Below are 24,855 nucleotides of genomic sequence, written 5' to 3' on the forward strand. Positions count from 1 at the left end.
TTGGTAAAGTTGCAGGATACAAAATTAATGCACAGAAATCTCTTGCATGCCTATACACTAATGATGAAAAATGTGACAGAGAAATTAAGGAAACACTTCCATTTACCACTGCAACGAAAAGAATAAAATACCTAGGAATAAACCTACCTAGGGAGACAAAAGACCTGTATGCAGAAAACTATAAGACACTGATGAAAGAAATTAAAGATGATACAAACAAATGGAGAGATATACCATGTTCTTGGATTGGAAGAATCAATATTGTGAAAATGACTATACTACCCAAAGCAATCTACAGATGCAATGCAATCCCTATCAAATTACCAGTGGCATTTTTTACAGAAATAGAAAAAAAAATCTTAAAATTTGTATGGAGACACAAAAGACCCCGAATAGCCAAAGCAATCTTGAGGGAAAAAAACGGAGCTGGAGGAATCAGGCTCCCTGACTTCAGACTCTACTACAAAGCTACAGTAATCAAGACAATATGGTACTGGCACAAAAACAGAAATATAGATCAATGGTACAGGACAGAAAGCCCAGAGATAAACCCATGCACTTACGGTCAACTAATCTATGACAAAGGAGGCAAGGATATACAATGGAGAAAAGACAGTCTCTTCAATAATTGGTGCTGGGAAAACTGGACAGCTACATGTAAAAGAATGAAATTAGAACACTCCCTAACACCATACACAAAAATAAACTCAAAATGGATTAGAGACCTAAATGTAAGACCAGACACTATAAACTCTTAGAGGAAAACAGAGGAAGAACACTCTTTGACATAAATCACTGCAAGATCTTTTTTGATCCACCTCCTAGGGTAATGGAAATAAAAACAAAAGTAAACAAATAGGACCTAATGAAACTTAAAAGCTTTTGCAAAGCAAAGGAAACTACAAACAAGACGAAAAGACAACCCTCAGAATGGGAGAAAATATTTGCAAACGAATAAACGGACCAAGAATTAATCTCCAAAATATATAAACAGCTCATGCAGCTCAATATTAAAAAAAAAAAACCACCCAATCCAAAAATGGGCAGAAGACCTAAATAGATATTTCTCAGAAGAAGACATACAGATGGCCAAGAATCACATGAAAAGCTGCTCAACATCACTAATTATTAGAGAAATGCAAATCAAAACTACAATGAGGTATCACCTCACACCAGTTAGAATGGGCATCATCAGAAAATCTACAAACAATAAATGCTGGAGAGGGTGTGGAGAAAAGGGAACCCTCTTGCACTGTTGGTGGGAATGTAAATTGCTACAGCCACTATGGAGAACAGTATGGAGGTTCCTTAAAGAACTAAAAATAGAATTACCATATGATCCAGCAATCCCACTACTGGGCATATACCCAGAGAAAACCATAATTCAAAAAGACACATGCACGCCAATGTTCACTGCAGCACTATTTACAGTAGCCAGGTCATGGAAGCAACCTAAATGCCCATTGACAGATGAATGGATAAAGAAGATGTGATACATATATACAATGGAATATTACTCAGCCATAAAAAGGAACGAAATTGGGTCATTTGTAGAGATATGGATGCATCTAGAGACTGTCATACAGAGTGAAGTAAGTCAGAAAGAGAAAAACAAATATCGTATATTAACGCATATATGTGGAACCTAGAAAATGGTACAGATGAACCGGTTTCTAGAGCAGAAATTGAGACAGAGAAGTAGAGAAAAAACATATGGACACCAAGTGGGGAAAGAGGCGGGGGGTGGGGGTTGTGGTGTGATGAATTGGGAGATTGGGATTGACATATATACACTACTATGCATAATATGTATAACTAATAAGAACCTGCTGTATAAAAAGATAAATAAAATTCAAAAATTCAAAAAAAAAAAAAAGGTGGCCACATGTGCATGGGTTTATCTTTGGGCTTTCTATCCTGTTCCATTGACCTATATTTCTGTGTTTGTGCCAGTACAATATTGTCTTGATTACTGTAGCTTTGTAGTAGAGTCTGAAGTCAGGGAGCCTGATTCCTCCAGCTACATTTTTCTTTCTCAAGATTGCTTTGGCTATTCGGGATCTTTTGTGTTTCCATACAAACTGTGAAATTTTTTGTTCTAGTTCTGTGAAAAATGCCATTGGTAGTTTGATAGGGATTGCATTGAATCTGTAGATTGCTTTGGGTAGTATAGTCATTTTCACAATATTGATTCTTCCAATCCAAGAACATGGTATATCTCTCCATCTATTTGCATCATATTTAATTTATTTCATCCGTGTCTTACAGTTTCCTGAGTACAGGTCTTTTGTCTCCTTAGGTAGGTTTATTCCTAGGTATTTTATTCTTTTTGTTGCAATGGTAAATGGGAGTGTTTCCTTAATTTCTCTTTCGGATTTTTCATCATTAGTGTATAGGAATGCAAGAGATTTCTGTGCATTAATTTTGTATCCTGCTACTCTACCAAATTCATTGATTAGGTCTAGTAGTTTTCTGGTAGCATCTTTAGAATTCTTTATGTATAGTATCATGTTATCTGCAGACAGTGACAGCTTTACTTTTTCTTTTCTGATTTGGATTCCTTTTTTTTCTTTTCCTTCTCTGAGGGCTGTGGCTAAAGCTTCCAAAACTATGTTGAATAATAGTGGTGAGTGTGGGCAACCTTGTCTTGTTCCTGATCTTAGTGGAAACAGTTTCAGTTTTTCACCATTGAGAACGATGTTGGCTGTGGGTCTGTCATATATAGCCTTTATTATGTTGAGGTAAGTTCCCTGTATGCCTACTTTCTGGAGGGTTTTTATCATAAATGGGTGGTGAATTTTGTCGAAAGCTTTTTCTGCATCTATTGAGATGATAATATGGTTTTTATCCTTCAGTTTGTTAATATGGTGTATCACATTGATTGATTTGTGTATATTGAAGAATCCTTGCATCCCTGGGATAAACCACACTTGATCATGGTGTATGATCCTTTTAATGTGCTGTTGGATGCTGTTTGCTAGTATTTTGTTGAGGATTTTTTTGCGTCTATGTTCATCAGTGATATTGGCCTGAAGTTTTCTTTCTTTCTGACATCTTTGCCTGGTTTTGGTATCAGGGTGATGGTGGCCTTGTAGAATGAGTTTGGGAGTGTTCCTCCCTCTGCTACATTTTGGAAGAGTTTGAGAAGGACAGGTGTTAGCTCTTCTCTAAATGTTTGATAGAATTTGCCTGTGAAGCCATTTGGTCCTGGGCTTTTGTTTCTTGGAAGATTTTTAATCACAGTCTCAATTTCAGTGCTTGTGATTGGTCTGTTTACATTTTCTATTTCTTCCTGGTTCAGTCTTGGAAGGCTGTGGTTTTCTAAGAATTTGTCCATTTCTTCCAGGTTGTCCATTTTATTGGCATATAGTTGCTTGTAGTAGCCTCTCCGGATGCTTTGTATTTCTGCAGTGTAAGTTGTTACTTCTCCTTTTTCATTTCTAATTCTATTGATTTGGGTCTTCTCCGTTTTTCTTGATGAGTCTGGCTAACGGTTTATCAATTTTGTTTATCTTCTCAAAGAATCAGCTTTTAGTTTTACTGATCTTTGCTATTGTTTCCTTCATTTCTTTTTCATTTACTTCTGCTCTGATCTTTACGATTTCTTTCCTTCTGCTAATTTTGGGGTTTTTTGTTTTATTTTCTCTAATTGCTTTAGATGTAAGGTTAGGTTGTTTATTTGAGATGTTTCTTGTTTCTTGAGGTAGGATTGTATTGCTATAAACTTCCCTCTTAGAACTACTTTTGCTGTATCCTATAGGTTTTGGGTCATCGTGTTTTCATTGTCATTTGTTTCTAGGTATTTTTTGATTTTCTCTTTGATTTCTTCAGTGATCTCTTAGTTATTAAGTAGTGTATTGTTTAGCCTCCATGTGTTTGTATTTGTTACAGATTTTTTCCTGTAATTGATATCTAGTCTCATAGCATTGTGGTTGGAAAAGATATTTGATATGCTTTCAATTTTCTTAAATTTACCATGGCTTGATTTGTAACAGGAGATATGATCTATCCTGCAGAATGTTCCAAGAGCACTTGAGAAGAAAGTGTATTCTGTTGTTTTTGGATGGAATGTCCTATAAATATCAATTAAGTCCATCTTGTTTAATGTATCATTTAAATCTTGTGTTTCCTTATTTATTTTCATTTTAGATGATCTGTTCATTGGTGAAAGTGGGGTGTTAAGGTCCCCTACTATGACTGTGTTACTGTCGATTTCCCCTTTCATGGCTGTTAGCATTTGCCTTATGTACTGAGGTGCTCCTTTGTTGGGTGCATAAATATTTACAACTGTTATATCTTCTTCTTGGATGGATCCCTTGATCATTATGTAGTGTCCTTCTTTGTCTCTTGTAATAGTCTTTATTTTAAAGTCCATTTTGTCTGATATGAGAATTGCTACTTCAGCTTTGTTTTGATTTCCATTTGCATGGAGTGTCTTTTTTTCAACCCCCCACTTTCAGTCTGTATGTGTCCCTAGGTCTGAAGTGGGTCTCTTGTAGACAGCATATATACATACGGGTCTTATTTTTGTATCCATTCAGCCAGTCTATGTCTTTTGGTTGGAGCATTTAATCCATTTACATTTAAGGTAATTATCGACATGTATGTTCCTATTACAATTTTCTTACTTGTTTTGCATTTGTTATTGTAGGTCTTTTCCTTCTCTTGTGTTTCCTGCCTAGAGAAGTTCCTTTAGCATTTGTTGTCAAGCTGGCTTGATGGTGCTGAATTCTCTTAGCTTTTGCTTGTCTGTAAAGGTTTTAATTTCTCCGTCAAATCTGAATGAGATCCTTGCTGGGTAGAGTAATCTTGGTTGTAGGTTTTTCCCTTTCATCACTTTAAATATGCCCTGCCACTCCCTTCTGGCTTGCAGAGTTTCTGCTGAAAGATCAGCTGTTAACCTTATGGGAATTCCCTTGTATATTGTTTGTTGTTTTTCCCTTGCTGCTTTTAATATTTTTTCTTTGTATTTAATTTTTGATAGTTTCATTAATATGTGTCTTGGCATGTTTCTCCTTGGATTTATCCTGTATGGGACTCTCTGTGCTTTCTGGACTTGATTGACTATTTCCTTTCCCATATTAGCGAAGTGTTGAACTATAATCTCTTCAAATATTTTCTTAGTCCCTTTCTTTTTCTCTTCTTCTTCTGGGACCCGAATAATTTGAATGTTGGTGCGTTTAATGTTGTCCCAGAGGTTTCTGAGACTGTCCTCAATTCTTTTCATTCTTTTTTCTTTATTCTGCTCTGCAGTAATTTCTTCCACTATTTTATCTTCCAGGTCACTTATCCGTTCTTCTGCCTCAGTTATTCTGCTATTGATTCCTTCTAGAGAATTTTTAATTTCATTTATTGTGTTGTTCATCATTGTTTGTTTGCTCTTTAGTTCTTTTAGGTCCTTATTAAACGTTTCTTGTATTTTCTCCATTCTATTTCCAAGATTTTGGATCATCTTTACTATCATTACTCTGAATTCTTTTTCAGGTAGACTACCTATTTCCTCTTCATTTGTTTGGTCTGGTGGGTTTTTACCTTGCTCCTTCATCTGTTATGTGTTTCTCTGTCTTCTCATTTTGCTTAACTTACTGTGTTGGGGTCTCCTTTTCGCAGGCTGCAGGTTCGTAGTTCCTGTTGTTTTTGGTGTCTGTCCCCAGTGGTAAGGTTGGTTCAGTGGGTTGTGTAGGCTCCCTGGTGGAGGGGACTGGTGCCTGTGTTCTGGAGGATGAGGCTGGATCTTGTCTTTCTGGCGGGCAGGTCTGCGTCCGGTGGTGTGTTTTGGGCTGTCTGTGACCTTATTATGATTTTAGGCAGCCTCTCTGCTAATGGGTGGGGTTGAGTTCCTGTCTTGCTAGTTGTTTGGCATAGGGTGTCCAGCACTGTAGCTTTCTGGTCATTGAGTGGAGCTGGGTCTTAGCATTGAGATGGAGATCTCTTGGAGAGCTTTCGCCATTTGATATTATGTGGAGCTGGGAGGTCTCTGGTGGACCAATGTCCTGAACTTGGCTCTCCCACCTCAGAGGCACAGGCCTGACACCCAGCTGGAGCATGAAGACCCTGTCAGCCACATGGCTCAGAAGAAAAGGGAGAAAAAGAGAAAGAAAGAAAGAAAAAATAAAATAAAATAAAGTTGTTAAAATAAAACATTATTAAAAAGTAATTTAAAAAAAGGAAAGAAAAGAAAAAATGGACAGACAGAACCCTAGGACAAATGGTAAAAGCAAAGCTATACAGACAAAATCATACAAAGAAGCATACACATACACACTCACAAAAAGAGAAAAAGGAAAAAAATATATATTTAGTTGCTCCCAAAGTCCACCGCCTCAATTTTGGGATGATTCGTTGTCTATTCAGGTATCCCACAGATGCAGGGTACATCAAATTGATTGTGGAGATTTAATCCGCTGCTCCTGAGGCTGCTGGGAGAGATTTCCCTTTCTCTTCTTTGTTCGCACAGCTCCTGGGGTTCAGCTTTGGATTTGGCCCCGCCTCTGCGTGCAGGTTGCCTGAAGGCGTCTGTTTCCGTTCAGACAGGACGGGGTTAAAGGAGTGGCTGATTAGGGGGCTCTGGCTCACTCAGGCCGGGGGGAGAGACGGGTACGGAATGCGGGGCGAGCCTGGACGTTGCAACAGCCTGAGGCACGCCGTGTGTTCTCCCGGAGAAGTTGTCTCTGGATCACGGGACCCTGGCAGTGGCAGGCTGCACAGGCTCCCGGGAGGGGAGGTGTGGAGAGTGACCTGTGTTTGCACACAGGCTTCCTGGTGGCTGCAGTAGCAGCCTTAGCCTTTCATGCCCATCTCTAGTGTCTGCGCTGATAGCCGTGGCTTGCACCCGTCTCTGGAGCTCGTTTAGGCAGTGCTCTGAATCTCCTCTCCTCACGCACCAGGAAACAAAGAGGCAAGAAAAAGTCTCTTGCCTTTTCGGCAGCTCCAGACTTTTTCCCGGACTCCCTCCCGGCTAGCTCTGGCTCACTAGCCCCCTTCAGGCTGCCTTCACGCAGCCAACCCCAGTCCTCTCCCTGGGATCCGACCCTCCGAAGCCAGAGCCTCAGCTCCCAGCCCCCGCCCGCCCCAGCGGGTGAGCAGACAAGCCTCTCGGGCTGGTGAGTGCTGGTCAGCACCGATCCTCTGTGCGGGAATCTCTCTGCTTTGCCCTCCGCACCCCTGTTGCTGTGCTCTCCTCCATAGCTCCGAAGCTTCCCCCCCGTCCACCCTCCGTCTCCACCAGTGAAGGTGCTTCCTAGTGTGTGGAAGCTTGTCCTCCTTCACAGCTCCCTCCCAGAGGTGCAGGTCCCGTCCCTATTCTTTCGTCTGTTTTTTCTTTTTTCTTTTGCCCTACGCAGGTACATGGGGCGTTTCTTGCTGTTTGGGAGGTCTGAGGTCTTCTGCCAGCGTTCAGTAGGTGTTCTGTAGGAGTTGTTCCACATGTAGATGTATTTCTGATGTATTTGTGGGGAGGAAGGTGATCTCCACGTCTTACTCTTCTGCCATCTTGAAGGTCTCTGAAAAACTACACACTTTTAACTGGAACAGGAGGATGTTCTGGGCATTAACGTGGACTTGGCATACACAGCGGGTGAAAATGACATGCAAGCTCAGTTCAGTAAAAACAGCCATTGAATTAGAGGTTTGCTGGTGGAAAACGGGATTGCAAGTGACTTGCTTATCTACACAGAAAACCTCAAGGTAGATACAAAAAAACAAAACCAAAAAACCTCCTAGGACTAATGAATGAGTTTAGTAACGCAACAAGACTCAAGGTCAATACACAGAATAATCGTATTTCTAAATATCATTAAGGTAAAGTCTGAAGCTTAAATTCTTAAAAATCCCACTTATAATAGCTTTCCCCAAAATGAAATACTTAGGTATCAATCTAACATGTACAGGTATTTGTATGCTGTAAACCACAAGACGCAGATGAAAGAAATAAAGGAAAATACAGATAAATGGAGAGACATGCTGCATTCATGGATTGTAAGATTCAACATAGTAAAGATTTCAAATCTCTCCAAATTGATCTACAGATTTAACACGATTCCAATAAAAATTTTTTGTGGATATGGATAAATTGATTGTAAAACTTATATGGAAACCGAAGAAACTAGAAAAGCTAAATCAATTTTGGGGAGAAAAAGGGAACAAAATGGAAAGAATTACACCATGCAATTTTAAGAATTACTTATATAAGGCTACAGTAATCAAAATTATGTGTTATTGACAAAGGAATCGACACATAGGTTAATGAAACAGAATAGAGAATCGAGAAATAGATCCACATAAATATGGCCAATTTATTTTTGACCAGGGTGGAAAACAATTCAATTGAGAAAGCACAGTTATTTCAACAAATGGGGCAATTGAACATTCACATGCAAAAAAATGAATCTTGAACCTCAAACCTTATAAAAAATTAACTCAAAATGTCAACTATAACCTTCTAGCAAAAAGCTTAAGGAAAAATCTTTGTGACTTGGGACCCAGAAAAGAATTCTTAGACATGACAGCCAAAGGCAGGTCTATTTTTTTTAAATTGACAAATTTGACTTCATAAAAATTAAACTTTTGCTCTGTAAAGGACACAGTTAAGAGAATGAAAGAATTAATTTTTCTCTACAAACTATATGCCTTTTCTTTTTCTTGCCTTACTGTACCAACAATATAATGTTGAATAGTAGTGAAGAAAGCAGACATCCTTGCCTTTTTCCTAATCTTTGGAAGAAAGCATTCAGACTTTTCACCATTAAGAATGATTTTTAGTGGTAGGGTTTTAACAGCTGTCCTTTATCAGACTGAGAAAGTCCTTTCTATTCCAAGATTGCTGAGAGTTTTATTATTAATGGATGTTGAAATCTGCCAAATGTATTTCTACATCAATTGATATAGTCACATGGTTTTTCTTTCTTAGACTATTAATATGTTAGATTTTACTGACTAATTTTTGAATATTGAACCAGCTTTGCATCCCTGGGGTAAACTCTACTTGGTCAAGATATATTATTATTTTTATATATCACTGGATTTGATTTGCTAATATTTTGGTGAAGATGTTTACATCTATGTTCATGAAGCATATTGGTCTGTAGTGTTCGCTGGTATGCTGATTAGATCAGAGTCACATATAACAAATCTGTAGCTCAAGAGTGGTAATAAGAATTAAACATAGTAATATGGGGTTGCTTTCCTGAGCTCCTCCCTTTCAACCATCTTCCCAGTAATTTCTGGTTTCCTGGGGCTCCTCTTTTTGGCCCTCTGGCCAGAAAGCTGGGGCTTTAGTTACTCCTCTTTGCCACATAGTTCTATGACTGCGTCCATGCCTAAGGTCAAGCAGCAAGAAAAAATGGGGGTGGGGAGTGGAGTAAAAGTGAGATGGCAACCTCACTGCTGGTTCAGAAGTCAGTTTGAACTCTCATCTTCTTCCCCAATTTGCCTACTATTTACTTTTCAAAGCCTTCGAATAGCTGCTCCATGCATTCTGTCCAGGTTTTATAGCTGTGTTCAGTGGCAGAAACAGTACGGAATGTTTTTACTCCATCTTAACTGAAACCATTAAAAGCTAGTTTTATCAGAATTCTGACAGCAGGCTTCTGTTATATTATATTCCTACTAGCTTTTACTTCATAAAACTTAAGCCTGCTTGCTCACCTATACCAGCAAACTCTCTCAACTTGGTCCAAAAAGACCTAACAGGCTTGGCAGGTTTTCTTTTAAGGGCACCCTCATTCCTTCCTTAATGGCTAATGAAAAAGGCAGAAGTCTTCATCTCCCTTATCATAGTCTCTCTGATACCAAGTAGAGGTCCCCTAAAATTCAAGTCAGTGCCCTAGAGAGCAACAGAGCAATTGTGGTTGAAAATTATTTTATCTCTGGTGTTTAGTACTTGTCTCTGTTCCTTAAAAGTATAACTATGGTAGTACTGACTTTAATCAAGAGCCAAACCACATTAACAGGTTACCTTAAAAAATCACACAAGCTCTCAGAGGTAAAACTCGGTAGAGGTACTTCTTGATGCTAAGGACATAATTTTTTAAAAAAACAAAAGATATAGAAAAAATGAAAATTAATGAAAACAGAAAGCAAAAGCTTATTAGGCAGAATCAGAAGAGTTACATGAAGAATGAATAAGCTAGTGTCCTACAGCCAACTCCCTCAACAAATATAGGGACATATTTAACAGAAAGGGCTAAATTATCTAGATAACTATGACACTGACATAATGGGAAATCCAAAAATGAGTTTCTGTTTCATGCTCAAGGAAGGCAAGATATTGGGGGAAAATGTAGGCACAGAGAGTACAAAAGATGGCAGCAGAGCTCTCCTTCATAACAAATGATCCAAAAATATGAAGTAGTGTCACCTTCAGTCCGATTTTGCTACGTACTTTCGGAAAGTGATAATAAGGTATAAAGCAAAGGAAGGAACTGAGAGGTAAGTTAATGAGCCTGTGCTCTAGAGCCCACAAGCCACAACTACTGAGCCCTCGTGCCACAACTACCGAAGCCCGCGTGCCTAGAGCCCGTGCTCCACAACAAGAGAAGCCACCACAATGAGAAGCATGTGCACCACAACAAAGAGTAGCCCCTGCTCGCTGCAACTAGAGAAAGCCTGCGCGCAGCAATGAAGACCCAACACAGCCAAAAATAAATAAATTAATTTAAAAAAAAAAGAATGTCCTGCTTAGATTTCATAATTACGGTTAACATAATCTTAAACCAAAGGAAAAAAATTTTAGAACAAGTTCCAAAAAAAATCATCTCCCCACCTCACATAAATTCAAGGATACCACAATTCAAACACAGAATCCTTTTTAACCCCTTAAAGATAATTATTAAGCAGGCATTCTACCAAATCAAACAGTCACAGGGTCTGATTAATTTTTCTCCCAACCATTAAGGCTAATAATATCAGGACACTGTCCAGAACACCTGAGATACTTGGCTTGAAGTTTTTTTCCTCCATTGATAATTTTTTTAAATTGAAGTATAGTTGATTTAAAATACTGTGTTACAATGTTCATTGCAGCTCTATTTATAATAGCCAGGACATGGAAGCAACCTAAGTGTCCATCGACAGATGAATGGACGAAGAAGATGTGGCACATATATACAATGGAATATTACTCAGCCGTAAAAAGAAATGAAACTGAGTTATCTGTAGTGAGGTGAATGGACCTAGAGACTGTCATACAGAGTAAAGTAAGTCAGAAAGAGAAAAACAAATACCGTATGCTAACACATTTATATGGAATCTAAAAAAAAAAAAAAAAGAAAAGGTTCTGACGAACCTAGGGGAAGGACAGGAATAAAGACACAGACATAGAAAATGGACTTGAGGACACAGGGAGGGGGAAGGGTAAGCTGGGACGAAGTGAGAGAGTGGAATGGACATATATACGCTACCAAATGTAAAACAGATAGCTAGTGGGAAGCAGCCGCATAGCACAGGGAGATCAGCTCGTGCTTTGTGACCACCTAGAGGGGTGGGATAGGGAGGGTGGGAGGGAGACGCAAGAGGGAGGAGATACGGGGATATATGTATACATATAGCTGATTCACTTTGTTATACAGCAGAAACTAACACACCATTGTAAAGCAACTATACTCCAATAAAAATGTTTAAAAAATAAATAAATAAAATATTGTGTTAGTTTCAGGTGTACAGCAAAGTTGTTCATATATATATATATTTTTTTTTTCAGATTATGTTCCATCATAGGTTATTACAAGATATTGAACATTGTTCCCTGTGTTATACAGTAAATCTTTGTTGCCACCTGAGATACTTGGAATTTGAAATGTATACCTGCTGGTCAGCCCTTCTAATCCATCTCTACCTTTCAGGAAAATAGTATATTCCACATAATCTCAATTGAACACTTTTCCCCTTACATGCAAACATAATACTTGATTTATGTATTGTTAAAAAGAAATATAATGTACTGTATTTATATTAGATTATATAATTTTTTTTCCAGTTCTTACTCTTATATCCTTTTTTTTATTCCCAAACTTCTTTTTGTTCCTCTGGAAGGAAAAAAAAAAAAAAAACAAAAACAAAAAACTGACATATTAGTTTTTGGAAACTGACATACCCATGGGCAATCTCAAGATTATTATATTTAAGAGCTTGATGGCATCTTTCTTAAATGTATCTTAGCTAATGGTTTTAAGCTACTGGTTTTCCCTCTAATACCTCACCTTTCCCTAAATTATGACAGCTCTGTAATACAAGCAGAGCATGTATTGTTACATTCATTTTAAATACAAGGAAATGGGTAAGTTCAAAGAGGTCAAGTAACTTTCCCAAAGTGAAATCTAGATAATGGCAGGCTGAATCTAGCATCCACAACTCCTGACTTCTACTTCAATGCTATTTCCTCTATAATACACACCTTTTCTATCAAAAGGATAATACATATCTCAAGACACACAGATCCTATACATCAAAATTAAAGAATGAGTACAACCTTCTGAAGAAGCTCTAAATAAAATGTTATATTTTCTATGTAAGGTTCACCAATCAAGAGATACAACCAATAAAGGTCTCTTGAGAAAATATCCATTAAAAAACCTAGTGTAGCTTTCCTGCTTCCAAAGAGAGAACCTAGTGAATGGTAATTGGATGGTAACTGAACTATGCCAGTTCAAGATGCCAATTCTCAGATTCCCAAATCACAGTATTTTATTTAACTTTCTATGACCATTTAGTAAATGGGAAAACAAAAGTGACAGATTTTAAAGGCCCCCTTCTTTCCCCTCCTAGATTCTAAGTGTGATCTCCAGAACAGTGACAGCAATAGAAAAATCACCGAAAATTTGTTGGAAATGCAAATTCTCAGGCTTCACCCAGGCCTACTGTGTCATAGACTCCTGGGGTGGTATCCAGCAATCTGTGTTTTAACAAGCCCTCCAGATAATTCTTATGCATACCAAAGTTTGAGAACTACTGTCTTAAACTATCAATGCTTTGAAAACATTGCATTTCTGTTTCTCTGCTATGTATACAAGCTCTTTATAACTTGTCATTTTAAGAACATCTTCTCCATACTATATTAATTTGATTGCACTTTTAATGACAAATTCATTTTTCCCTGTTCAGTGTTCCATGAGTTTTGGCTCATGCAGAACTAGCATAAAGTTTAAATACAAGTTGCTATAAATTTAATAGTTAGCCTTAACTATCATATTTCACTGACTCCATATCTTTTAAAATTTCATTTAAAAAAAGCCCTTGCCCTTCTTGTACCTAAATAATATATCTTCTAATCAGTAATGAGCCTTACGAGTCAGTATTTTATTTATTGTACAATAATGCTTCATGGAGAATTGTATTACTTATAGTTTTTATATCCTATATTTTCTATAAACAAACATCCAAAGTCCTTCAGGGTACAAGTTTTCTAATCTGTTATGCATTTTAATTATTTAATACTTATTTTTGCCCAGTTTCTACAGGATGCACTGTGAAACTAATGTGCCAGCAGGTACATGTCATGCATTCCTTTTTCTTTCTTCTAATGTCTGATAACAAATGAAAGTGGGGATGCTAGGAATTGTTAAAAAGAAAGTAAATGAATTCTTTGTCTCACTCTGCACAGATGTACTAAACTCACATTTCCCAAAGGAGAAAGAAGAGAGTCAAAGGAAATAAGGGTCACAATATATATAACAAATATTTAAGGAATCAGGATGTTTGAACTCCAAGGTCAGATGGTTTGCTCTGCAGAACTCTGGATGATGTGGTAAGAAAGGAAAACATTGAAGGCTAGATGGTAATCTAGGACACACAGCACACATTTCAGACAAGTCTGCAAATGCATTAAACAAAAACGTGCCTGCTTGTTTGAAGTCAGAATTGGCAATTAGTAATCTATTTAAAACCTTTCACACATTGATGGTGAAATGGAAGAATGTCAGTACTTACATTTCAGTAAAAGTATCTAGGGGAAAAAAGCCATCACAATTTAAAAGTGTCCGTATTTAAAATATAAACTTACAATACAGAGAGCGAGAACACTTATGACTTTTTCTAAAGGCAAAGATAGAAAACAGGAAAAAGATGGCCCCAAAGTTGGAACTAAAATGTTTGATAACCACAGACATTTTAGCCAGACAACAAGGTTTTCAAATAGATGGATAACCTGTCAGATCAATAAGAATAGTATGTAGCAGGAGCTGCTTCAATGGATTCAGACTAGGCTGGAGGCAAACCCAAAGGCAGCCTACTTTTTTAAGTGCCTAATGAGAATGACAAAATTGGAAGAAGTCAATAGGAAGGATGAAAAGAAATTAGACATCTTTATAAAAACCTCCCCAATTTAACAGTTTGTCTTTACACCAGAATGCAAAGAAGAAATGCATAGACTCTAAAACTGTATTAGAGAGAAGAAAACCCATGGGAGAAATGACCAAGATCAAAACTCTAGTCCTTAACAGTTGAAAGCAACCATGGATTATAAGACTACGTATGAAGGGGATTCAAGTTGTGATTTAATATTTATATGACAAACATCACTGCTGAAACATTCCTCAGGATCAATAAAGCCTACAACGTCTCTAAACAGTTCTTTGGAGTTCTATATTTGTAAGATACTGTCATTAATCTGTTTCCTATGCCCAGCTTGGTAGGTAGGTAGTTACTGGAAAAAGGAAAGCAAAGCAGTTTTATATTGAGCAACTGTAAGGAATCTGTACTAATTTTCACAATTGGACAAAGAAAACTTCCTGAACAGCCAAATACCAAAAAATCACAAACCAAAGCTTTATAGTTTATAGCAGTGTGATAACAATTAGTATATCCCAAATGATAACCTTACGAATTACCATATAAGACAACAATTCAACTCTATATAAAGATAGGGTCAATGATTTTGCAACTGAACAAAATATGGTGTGTTTGATTCTAAATTAGAGCCCCTTAGAATATTAAAGTTATTAAGAACTCTAGGGGGCAAGGGGATGACAAAAATGACAATATTTTACTTTCATCCAACATTTGCAACTAATACAGAGTGGCTCTGTTCTTGGAACTGGGCCAATGTATTTGATTCTTTTTTAAATAAAAGATGATTTAGAATAGGAAGCAACCAGAAAACTTTTGAAATATTTTGGAAGGAAAATATACAGTCTTTTTAATCTTGCTAGGAAAAATAAATAAATGGAGGTGCAAAAACAGTGGGGAAAAAAAAAACAGGTTTGCTACAGCACACCTGCTCTCATTGAGAGGTTTTGTTTCTTCTTTTCACATTTGCTCTTACAATTTTCTTCAAAATATCCTGTCCACCTATTCATCCTTCAGGGAATAAAAAACACAATTAAAAGAAAAACAAACAAACAAAAGCATTCCATACAAACCTGAAGGAAAAATTAATCTATGATCCAGATGTTTGTGAAGGTATATGAAAGAAGAACAGACAGGATAAGACCTTTAAGGATAAAGTGGTAAGTTTTCTGATATTTATTTTCCAAAAAGTGGGTGGGATTAGAAGTAAGATAAGCATCTATCAGTCCTAAATGAAAACAAAGACGGACACTCATGATTCAAAGCAACCAATCAATCTATCATCAAGCCAGGCTTGCTGTAAGATTATAGGTACAGTTCTCATGTTAACTTTTTTAGATAATATTTTTAGATAAATTTTCTGGAAAGAAATGAGTAACAGAAATTTTCTGTTGTTGAAATAAAATCATTCGGTTTCAAATCCTTTTTAATATTCTCCTTTTCCAATTCTCTTCACCTCAATCCAGAAACCCCTCCATCCAGACAGAGTTCATGTCTTCTTTCTTTTCTATTTTAGTGAAAACACACCACATTGATTGTAAGAATCTTACTAGATTTCCATTTGCTTTGCCTCAGCTCCTACATTAATCCAAACAATAAGGGCCTTTAAAACATTCATAAATAACCTGCTGCTGCTGGCACCTAGGAGCCGAGTGCAGCAATGTTAAGCAACAACAAATTTCATAGTTCAAGAGGCACAGTTAAGGAAAAAGGTTGCTCAGGAAATCACTCTTATTTAGCACAAAGATCCTTAAAAATTGCATGAAATCAGTCAAGTAACTATAGAAACCAATTTCTTCAGCTCCATATCACACGTCTCACACCTCAATTGTCTTTATTATCGTCTGCTGTCAGATCCTTAATCAGAAATGTGAACAGGCTTGATGATTTATTCAGCAGGGAAAAGAATCTGTAGGTCAAGTGAAAAATTTCACACACACACCCATACATACACCACGTCTTCAACCTTAGGTACTTTCATTTCCTTCTGTTCTCAGCAGCTCTGGGGGCAACTCCAGTGAGATCCAATATTAAGGCTCAATTAAAATAAGCTCCAATTAGTGGAGCTTTTTTCTCTGGGGCTAGAAAAGTCAGGAAATGGATATTGGGAAATGTAAAAAGTCAGCTACTGAGAGGAGGCTGCAGACATAAATGAACTTATTTGTTGATTTCTACAGTTGCTATGCAGAGGCCTCTGGGAGTAAAAGCTTAACCAGTCTAAGCTATAAACTAAAACCCCCGCAGCTAAACATGAACTGTGTGAAACAAGGGCTCCATTCCAGAACAGAAAACTGCTGGGCCCAGAAAATTAAAAGCCAGAGGCGTTTTCCATTTAAAACTAAATCCCAGTACCACCTCCCAGCCAAAGAATTATAAGCAGTATCAGATTTACAAAACGAACAATTACCCTGGAAAAATGTAGCCTATTGTACGGTCCCAGATGCTAAATCTCAGAAGTTTCTTTTCTTTCTTTCTTTTTTTTTAATCCCACATTATATTCCTCCAAGTGTGCTGCTGTAGTTTACAAAGAGCCATTTCTAGACAGGCCTAAGCCTTGAAAATAAATTTTAAAAGGAGAGCACATAACTCATTGACCTCATTTGAAGTACTGCCCTTGCCTTCAGCAGTTCCTGTCCTTCCCCAAGGCTTCGGCAAATGGTATGCAACAGCAAAATAAACCCTGACCTAATTGCCAGGAGAGAGCTGCCAACCTTCCCTCAAACACAAAGACAAGCATGGTAACTTGAAAGTCCTACCTCTTTGGCTTTCTGCTTTAATCTCAGCTGTTCTGGATCTTCTTTATTGGAACGACTCTATCAAAGGAAAAGAAAATTTTAATAGAAATTACTAGCATCTAAACACCATAGTTGCCGTTAAATATTTAATAAATGACAATTTTCTCTTGTGATTGAAAACCTTAGCTCCAGGGGAAAATGCCTCAATCCAGTCTCGTGCTCTCCCTCCCACCTCCCCCTCCCTCTCATCATCTGGGCTGGCTGCTGCAGTTCTAGCCCGGAGGAAGCTTATAGAGAAAATGATGCTAACAATGTCAGTCAGGTCCAGTTGAGGCATGACGTTGTTCTTGCTGGAACACTAAAAACTGAAAAATGGATGGTAGAGATGAAGGAAAAGAAAAGGATAACTGTTGGCTCAAATGAATGAAAACAATCAACATGGGCTAATCCTTAGGTGAAGCCATTTTGGTAAAAAACATGGTATTTCAAGGACTATTAAAAACAAGAACGTGACGAACTTTGAACCAAATTTCTCTCTCTTCAAAAGTGTAATTTTTAAAAATTAAGAAATACATCCCAATGTTTTCATTAGAGTATCTTATCATCTTTGGGTCCTCTATAGCACTTAACAGAATGCTGTGCCCAAGAAAATGTTCAATAAATGTTTATTGAATGTCACTTTCCATACTGATTCAGTTTAACATTCAAAAAATGAATAATCTTACAGGACTGCTATAAGAAAAGAGCTACCTTCTACATGTAATGCTATGATGGAACCAAAGGTAAGGAAAGAACTATATTTCTGACACTACAGACATTTGTCCACTGAAAAATATGCTGCGGATAGGTGTATTCTTCTTCTTATTCTAAGAAAGTTACCTAACTCCTTATAAATCTGAATATTCCATAACATTCAATAGCAGCTAACTAAAGATAGCTAACAAAATAAAAGCAAAAAGTATTTTCCTATTTACTTAGTTTAACTGATAATGTTTTTACTGATTTATCAGTACTTCTGTTAAAGGAAAACACAAGGAAGAAACTGTTTAGATTTGAGTGCCTTCTAATTTTAAACACCTTAATTACATACCTACATAAGATTCTACCCAAAGCTAATACATTTTTTCTTAATTTTGTCTCCAATCTAATAAAACAACGTCACTCTAGCCCAAACTAAGAAAACTCCCTTGTTATTCTACTTATGTTAGGAGAGAATGAGTATGAGTATATGTGTATTCACATAAAAATATGTGTGTATGTATATGTGTGTGTACATAATTTTTGCCACAGTATAAAATGGGCACATTTGGGTATCAAGTCTTTGTCAGTCAACCAATATTTATTGACTATCCATAGTATATATTCTACTCTGTGTGCCATGGTTCTAGGCCTTGGAGATATAGAAATGAGGTAACAAGACAAAGTCTCTGCCTTCGAGTAACTTACATTTTAAGAGAAAAATAAAACAATTTTATAGAAATTAAACACAATTGTGAAATGTAAAACATTTATGATGGAGAAAAATAAAAAACAATGACTGATAGTGATAAGTACTATAAAGAAAATAAAATAGGATAATGTGATAGAAAGGGGGGCGTACTTCTATAGCTAGAACGGGATGGAAGACATCTCTGAGGAGTGACAACTGAGTAGAGATCTGAATGACAAGAAGGAGGCAGCCACGTAAAGATCTGGGGGAAGAACACTCTTAAGCAGAAGGTACAGTCACTGCAGAAGCCAAGAAATGGGAATACGGTTGGCATACTTGAGGAAAGAAAGAAGGCTGGTGTGGTTGGAGCATAAAGAAAAGTTGAGAGATAAGGCTGGAGACAATGTGCCGCCTTGTAGGTCATGATAAGGAGTTGGGGTTTGATTCTAGCTGTAAGAAAAAGCCAGTGGAGGGTTTGGAGCACAGGTGTGAGAGGGCACTGGCAGGACACTTTCGGAAGGTCACTCTGGCTGCCGTACAGAGGATGCACTGTGTGGGTGCAAGACTGGAGGCACAGGCACACAGAGCCATTAGGAAGCTGCTCTAAAACAACTGCTGTAAATGCAAGACTGAGAAAAAGATGAGGGCAACCTGAACCAGCACCACAGAATAGGATGATAAATAACTAGATCGAAATACATGTTGGGGGTAGAGTCAACCAGATTTATTGATGGATTGGATATAGGGTGTGAAGTAAAGAGAGGAATCAAGAATGATGCCTAGGATTATGGCCTAAGTAACTGGAAGGATAGAAAATTCCAACTTCCCGAGAAGGTAAAGACCAGAGCAGATTTGGGGAAAGGGAACTCAGTGTTCAGTTTTAGATGCTTCATTAGTAGTCTAGGATACAAACTTGGAGCACAAAGAAAGGTCACTGTGATTGGAGCAGAATGAGTGAAGAAGGGAAGGACATGAGGCAAGTTCAGAGAGAGAGGTGGGTGCCTTTTAAAATTTGGTAGTAAGTTTGGATTTTATTTTAAGGCAAGAGGAAGTCACTGAAGGATTTTAAGCAACAGAGACATACATGATTTGTTATGAAAACATTATCCTGACAACAGTATGAAAAATGGATTGTAGAAGGAAAAGGACATTAGTTAGAAGACATTATAAAGGTCCAAGGGAAAGATGACTCAGACCAGAGTGATGACAACAGTGATGAAGAGAAGGCGGTGGATACATTTTGGGAACTGAATAGGAAAGTGAACTGGACGTAGGGAGAGAAAAGAGGAAAAGGAGTTAAAGATGACTACTAGGTTTTTTTGGCTTGAACATCTGGGTGAATAATGATGTCATTTACTGAGTTAGAAAATCTGTAAGAGTAGAAGGTAAAACTACGAGAAAGTGAGAGCAAGTATAATATACTACACCTGATAATAACTAAACAAGTATTTAAAGGGTTATAACCTTGTTTACAGCATAGTAATTGGGAATAAAATATCAATAAACCACCTCGTTACATTGGCTGTGTGCTTGCTTATAATACTCAAGGGCTCGAGAAAGAGCATCCTCCTGTCCCAGCAGCCTTTCCCAGTGCAAGAGGGGTCAGAATGGGGGCTGAGACTGTGGGACAGTGAGAAGCTGCACAGTGACAAGGTTGTGGTGCACCTTGGCACATGAAGGTATAGGCCAGAGGTCAAGAATGCAGGGTGAGGAAGGGCTGGGGAAGACCCACCAAGGCATGGGCCAGTGGGCATGGCGGCCAATTACATGGGCAATGAAATGAGGGCAGGGGTAACAGTGGTAGCAGACAGAAGAGTCAGTCAGCATGGCTGCTTGGGAGATTAGTTACATTGATCAAATAAGTAAATTGAGAACATAAGTAAATATATCGAGGATAATGAGAGCCAAGTTTCTGACTTCAGAGTAAGTACTTATAAACATGGAAAGGTTAAGGCTAGGAAGAACCCTAAGGTATCAAGAGTCGGAGATATTCATATAAATTTATAGTTTTATAACGTACACACACAGGAAAATAGTTATAGATCTATGTTTGTGTGTTTATATAGATATGCGTACATATCACATACCATACATGTTTCCTAGATCTGTCCATTTGACAGGGTCTACAGGGTGTCTATGTAATGATACCCTCTTAGCAATGAGCACACTGTAGGCTCTAATCTTGATTTCTGGATATCATCCTCAACTAAAAAGTATACGGTTCCTTGGAGAACTGACTGATTCCAGGGCTGGGAAAGGATGAGTAAAAGCTGGGCCTGGAATATCTTGTGCCTGAAAGTAAGGACATGCTCAGTGAATGATGGAAACATGATTAAAGGACAGAAGTGCCAGCTGGAAGGGTCTCCCACTCAGGAGCAATTTGAGCAACAAAATAAATAATGATAGTAATGGGTTACAACCTGTTGCATCAAACAGAAATCCACAAGCGCATGTTGATATAAATGAATGCATGAATCTATGAATGTATGAATGAATGAATGAGAGAGAGGAAAGCTCTTCCACAAAGTAGAGTACTAATAAACGTAGAAGAGATGACGAGAATAAAGAATCACCATTTGGCAGCCATCACAGAGGTATCTGATTCACAGGTATCATCTATGGATGCTAAAGTTGCTCTGTGGAGTTTGATGAGGTACGGGATATTAGTATAATGCTATAATACCTTCCTACAAAAAACTAATTGATTACAAAGGGGGAAAGGGCAACTTTAAAATGGAGAGAACTGATCAAGGTTGCCTTTTGATAGAATCAGCTGAGAAGAATGAAGCATCATTTCTATGCATTCCCACCAAGAACACATGACCCAAGTCAAGTTGTAAGGAAACATAAGATGAACCCAGGTTGAGAGTCACCCTACAGAAGGTAAGGCTTGTACTCTTGTACTCTTGAAACCTGTCAAAGACATGAAAGAAAAAGAGTGAGAAAATCTGACTGAAGGAATCTGATGACAACTGAATAGACACATATTCCTGAATGGGAAAATGGACCATGAAGGAAAAAGAGGGTTGAGACAGCTGGTTAAATCTGAATGGGGTCTGTGGATTAGATGGTAGTGTCATGTTATTCACGTCCTGACTTGGAAGGTTATACAGGAGAATGGCCTTGCTTTTGCAAATACATGCTAGAATGTTTAGGAGTGATGAGACATCATGTCTGAAGCTTGCTTTCAAAAGGCTCAGAGAAAGACTAATTAGAGACAACAGTTCCACAACTTTGTGAATGTACGAGAAACCTCTGAATTCAAAGAAAAAAAGAACAAAAGAAAGAGAATAATGATAACGGGAGTGTGCACCTGTGTACAGAAATGATGGAGATGGAGGAAATGCAGTAAAATGTTAAAAATGGGGAACCCCAACTGAAAAGGAGATGTATAGTTCTGGCAACTTTTCTGTAAGTATGAAATCATTTCAAAATAAATGAATTTTTAAAAAAGTGATTAGTATGTGACTAGGAACAAATATTCTAAAAGGGGAGGATTCCAATAACATTGGAAATCAAAACTAAAGCGTTTAAAACAAAAAATAACACTAGTATCCAACCCTTAAGACTGCTCCCCAAGGCCTACAAAGAAATGTGCAGCAACAAAATGCAAACTATGATGGAACTAGCTCTCACTCCATCTGGCACTAATGGTCCAGGAAAATGCTTAAAGGAGGAAGAAAGAAAATCAATAATAGCCTTACCTGTTCTCTCTTTTAGTATCTCTCTAACCCATTCCTGCTCATCTTCTATTTTGTTTCATATAATCCTAATTACTCCTAATTTTTACCTATAACATTCATGTCCACTTTGCAAATTTTCCTCTCTCAACTTCAACTTGGCACATATTAAATCATATCCCTAAAAAGACCTTGAAAAATTTTAAAACATTTTTACTTGGGGAGGGGGGAATGGTATGATGCTAGGCACACAGGAATTGAGAATGAGGAGACAAAAGATTATGTCTCATTAAACTAAATTAACTGAAAGCCACTGTACCACATCATCCTGTGGCTGTGAGAGAATTTATTAGTAATTTCATTGTAAGAAATCCTTCAGAGAAATCTAAAGGCCTAACAAAACCAAGATAGCCAACAAATGATAAAGCCAATTCTGACCTCCTTGCCAGGCCATGTTCACTCATAAATCACACAGGACCTTACCTTGGCTGCTTTAAGTAACATTTCTCTTTCTTCTACATCCTTTCTCTGCTTCTCCAGTTGATCTAGCTTTTCAAGAAATTTGAGCTGTGATCTGGTGTCATTAGACAGGATGTAATTTTCACTTGCCTGGGGGAAAAAAAGGTCTTATGATGATCCTAGGCAACACATTCTACATTAGGTCTTGTTATAAATCAGCTAAAGACAGTAACACAAACATAGGGAACTAAATTTACAGGAGGTAATATGTTTATTTCTGTTAAGCAAACAACAACAAAATAAGAACTTTAATCATCCTTAAAATTTGAGAGGTGATTAAGCATTGAAATTTCAAAGAGCTTTCCTAGTAAGCTTCATCCAAGGGGAGGAAAAAGGAATTAAGCCAAGCAGATCCTAATAACTGGAAGTAGAAAGCAAGAGAGTGCACAGTTTACCTATAATCTAAATCTTTTTATTTAAACTATCGTCCAGATCAGCAGACCTTAATGATTAATTAAATCGTAGGCCTGTGAAAGACAAAAATAAGAAACAATCATCTCACTGAAAAATATACCTAAGATGAAAGTTATCACCCTTGTTTCTATTGTTGAATTGGTCTAACCATGCCAAGTGAAGGCAACTTCTATCAAAATACAACATAAGACAAAATGGCAAACATTAAAATCCTAAACCCTGTTGTAAGGATTTCCTTAAGCTATGGACTTGGGCAGAAACTATAGTCAAAGAAATTAAGTATACAATGTATAAATGAGAGCCATAACAGAGAAGTATAATTATTCATCTTCAATGTTCCATAAAATGATAAAATTTATACTGTTTCATTTATTCTGATATTCTACAGTGTAAAACAGTGCTTTACAGTCTAAATATTTCATAATTTTATCTGATATGACCACCTATCTCTCCTCCTTTAATACATGTATGCTTGTTGGGGGTGGGGTGACTTCCTGCCATCTACTCATTTCAGTAATTCAGATGTCCAAGCTGTAGGAGGGAGACTATAAAATAGGAAAACTGAATGTTTTTAAACATTTAGTCCAACGGTCAGTGCGTGGCTTGGAAATCTGGGTACAGCACCATTCCCATCTTTGTTTTATCCCATGCTTATGGTTGATTCAATTAACTGGGACTGAGAGATTTCATATGCCCAAGATTCTTTTTAAATTAAATTTTTATTGTTGGTATTTAACTAGATCAAAAGAGTATTACATAGAATAATGAACAAGGATGTATTAGTGCTACTTATTTTACTTTGTGTTTAATACAAAAAGAATTCTCAAATGTTTTTAAAGTTAAATAATACAAGATAGAATATGGAATACATTATAAGCCAACCATACAGGCATAAACATAATAACCAGTGGTTTCTTAAATACTTCATTTTTACCATTTTTGTGTTCATATACCCTGGAGATCATTTACTGACAGGATTTAATTTAAAAGGACAGCAAATGCTAAATTAAAAAGGGGCACAGACTTTCTAAATTTGAACCCAATCTCATTTCCATGCTAAGATTCCTTCTCTCTCTTCCAACTCAGTACAACTGCCTCTTGCTTAATGCATCCTTCCTTTACTCTTACATATCCTAAACAACTGAGTGTCTTCCCTACTTCTACTGAGTCTCCAACTTCATTTAAACAACAGTAACCCCAATCTTATCATGATGCTTCCTGTCTACCCAGCTGGTCTAACTGAAGTCTTCTTGCACCACAGAGTCAGGTGGTTTAGCAGTGAAAATATAAGGACTCAGACCAAACAATAACATCATCAAGTGAATCCCATCTGAAGAAAGTACTACAGCCCCTTTCAACTGGAAAACATGAAGTTTCTCCACAGCCACTGGCACGTAGAAGACTCTAACATATCTTCAGTGGGAAAAAACCTGGCAGCAAGATCAAAAGCTTTGTATCACGTGTGTCACTTTCTACTTCTTTACTTAAATCTCAGTTTATGGACTATGATTAATTAGAGAATTATGTCTAACCAGGTGAAAGATTATCAAAAGTAGATGGATTTCAAATGGAAAGAGATGGTGGGATTTTGCTTTTAATAAAAGTAGCTCGGGGTTTCCCTGGTGGCGCAGTGGTTGAGGGTCTGCCTGCCGGTGCGGGGGACGCAGGTTCGGGCCCTGGTCTGGAAGGATCCCACATGCCGCGGAGCAACTAGGCCCGTGAGCCACAATTACTGAGCCTGCACGTCTGGAGCCTGTGCTCCACAACAAGAGAGGCTGCGATAGTGAGAGGCCTGCGC

General features: G+C 37.6%; 1 protein-coding gene across 2 annotated transcripts in view; it reads right to left on the bottom strand.

Annotated features, from left to right (window-relative positions):
- The window catches only part of TAF4B (TATA-box binding protein associated factor 4b), a 113,914-nt gene that overhangs the window by 27,985 nt on the left and 61,074 nt on the right, over positions 1–24,855 (bottom strand). For both annotated transcript variants that reach the window (XM_061169318.1, XM_061169317.1), the window contains exons 12-13: positions 22,608–22,733; positions 17,037–17,093 (exon numbers count right to left, since the gene is read on the bottom strand). In XM_061169318.1, coding sequence (XP_061025301.1) covers positions 17,037–17,093; positions 22,608–22,733 — 183 coding nt within the window. The remainder of the gene's footprint in view (positions 1–17,036; positions 17,094–22,607; positions 22,734–24,855) is intronic.

The sequence above is a fragment of the Eubalaena glacialis genome, chromosome 15 (assembly GCF_028564815.1).
Source record: "Eubalaena glacialis isolate mEubGla1 chromosome 15, mEubGla1.1.hap2.+ XY, whole genome shotgun sequence".
NCBI classification, from domain to species: domain Eukaryota; kingdom Metazoa; phylum Chordata; class Mammalia; order Artiodactyla; family Balaenidae; genus Eubalaena; species Eubalaena glacialis.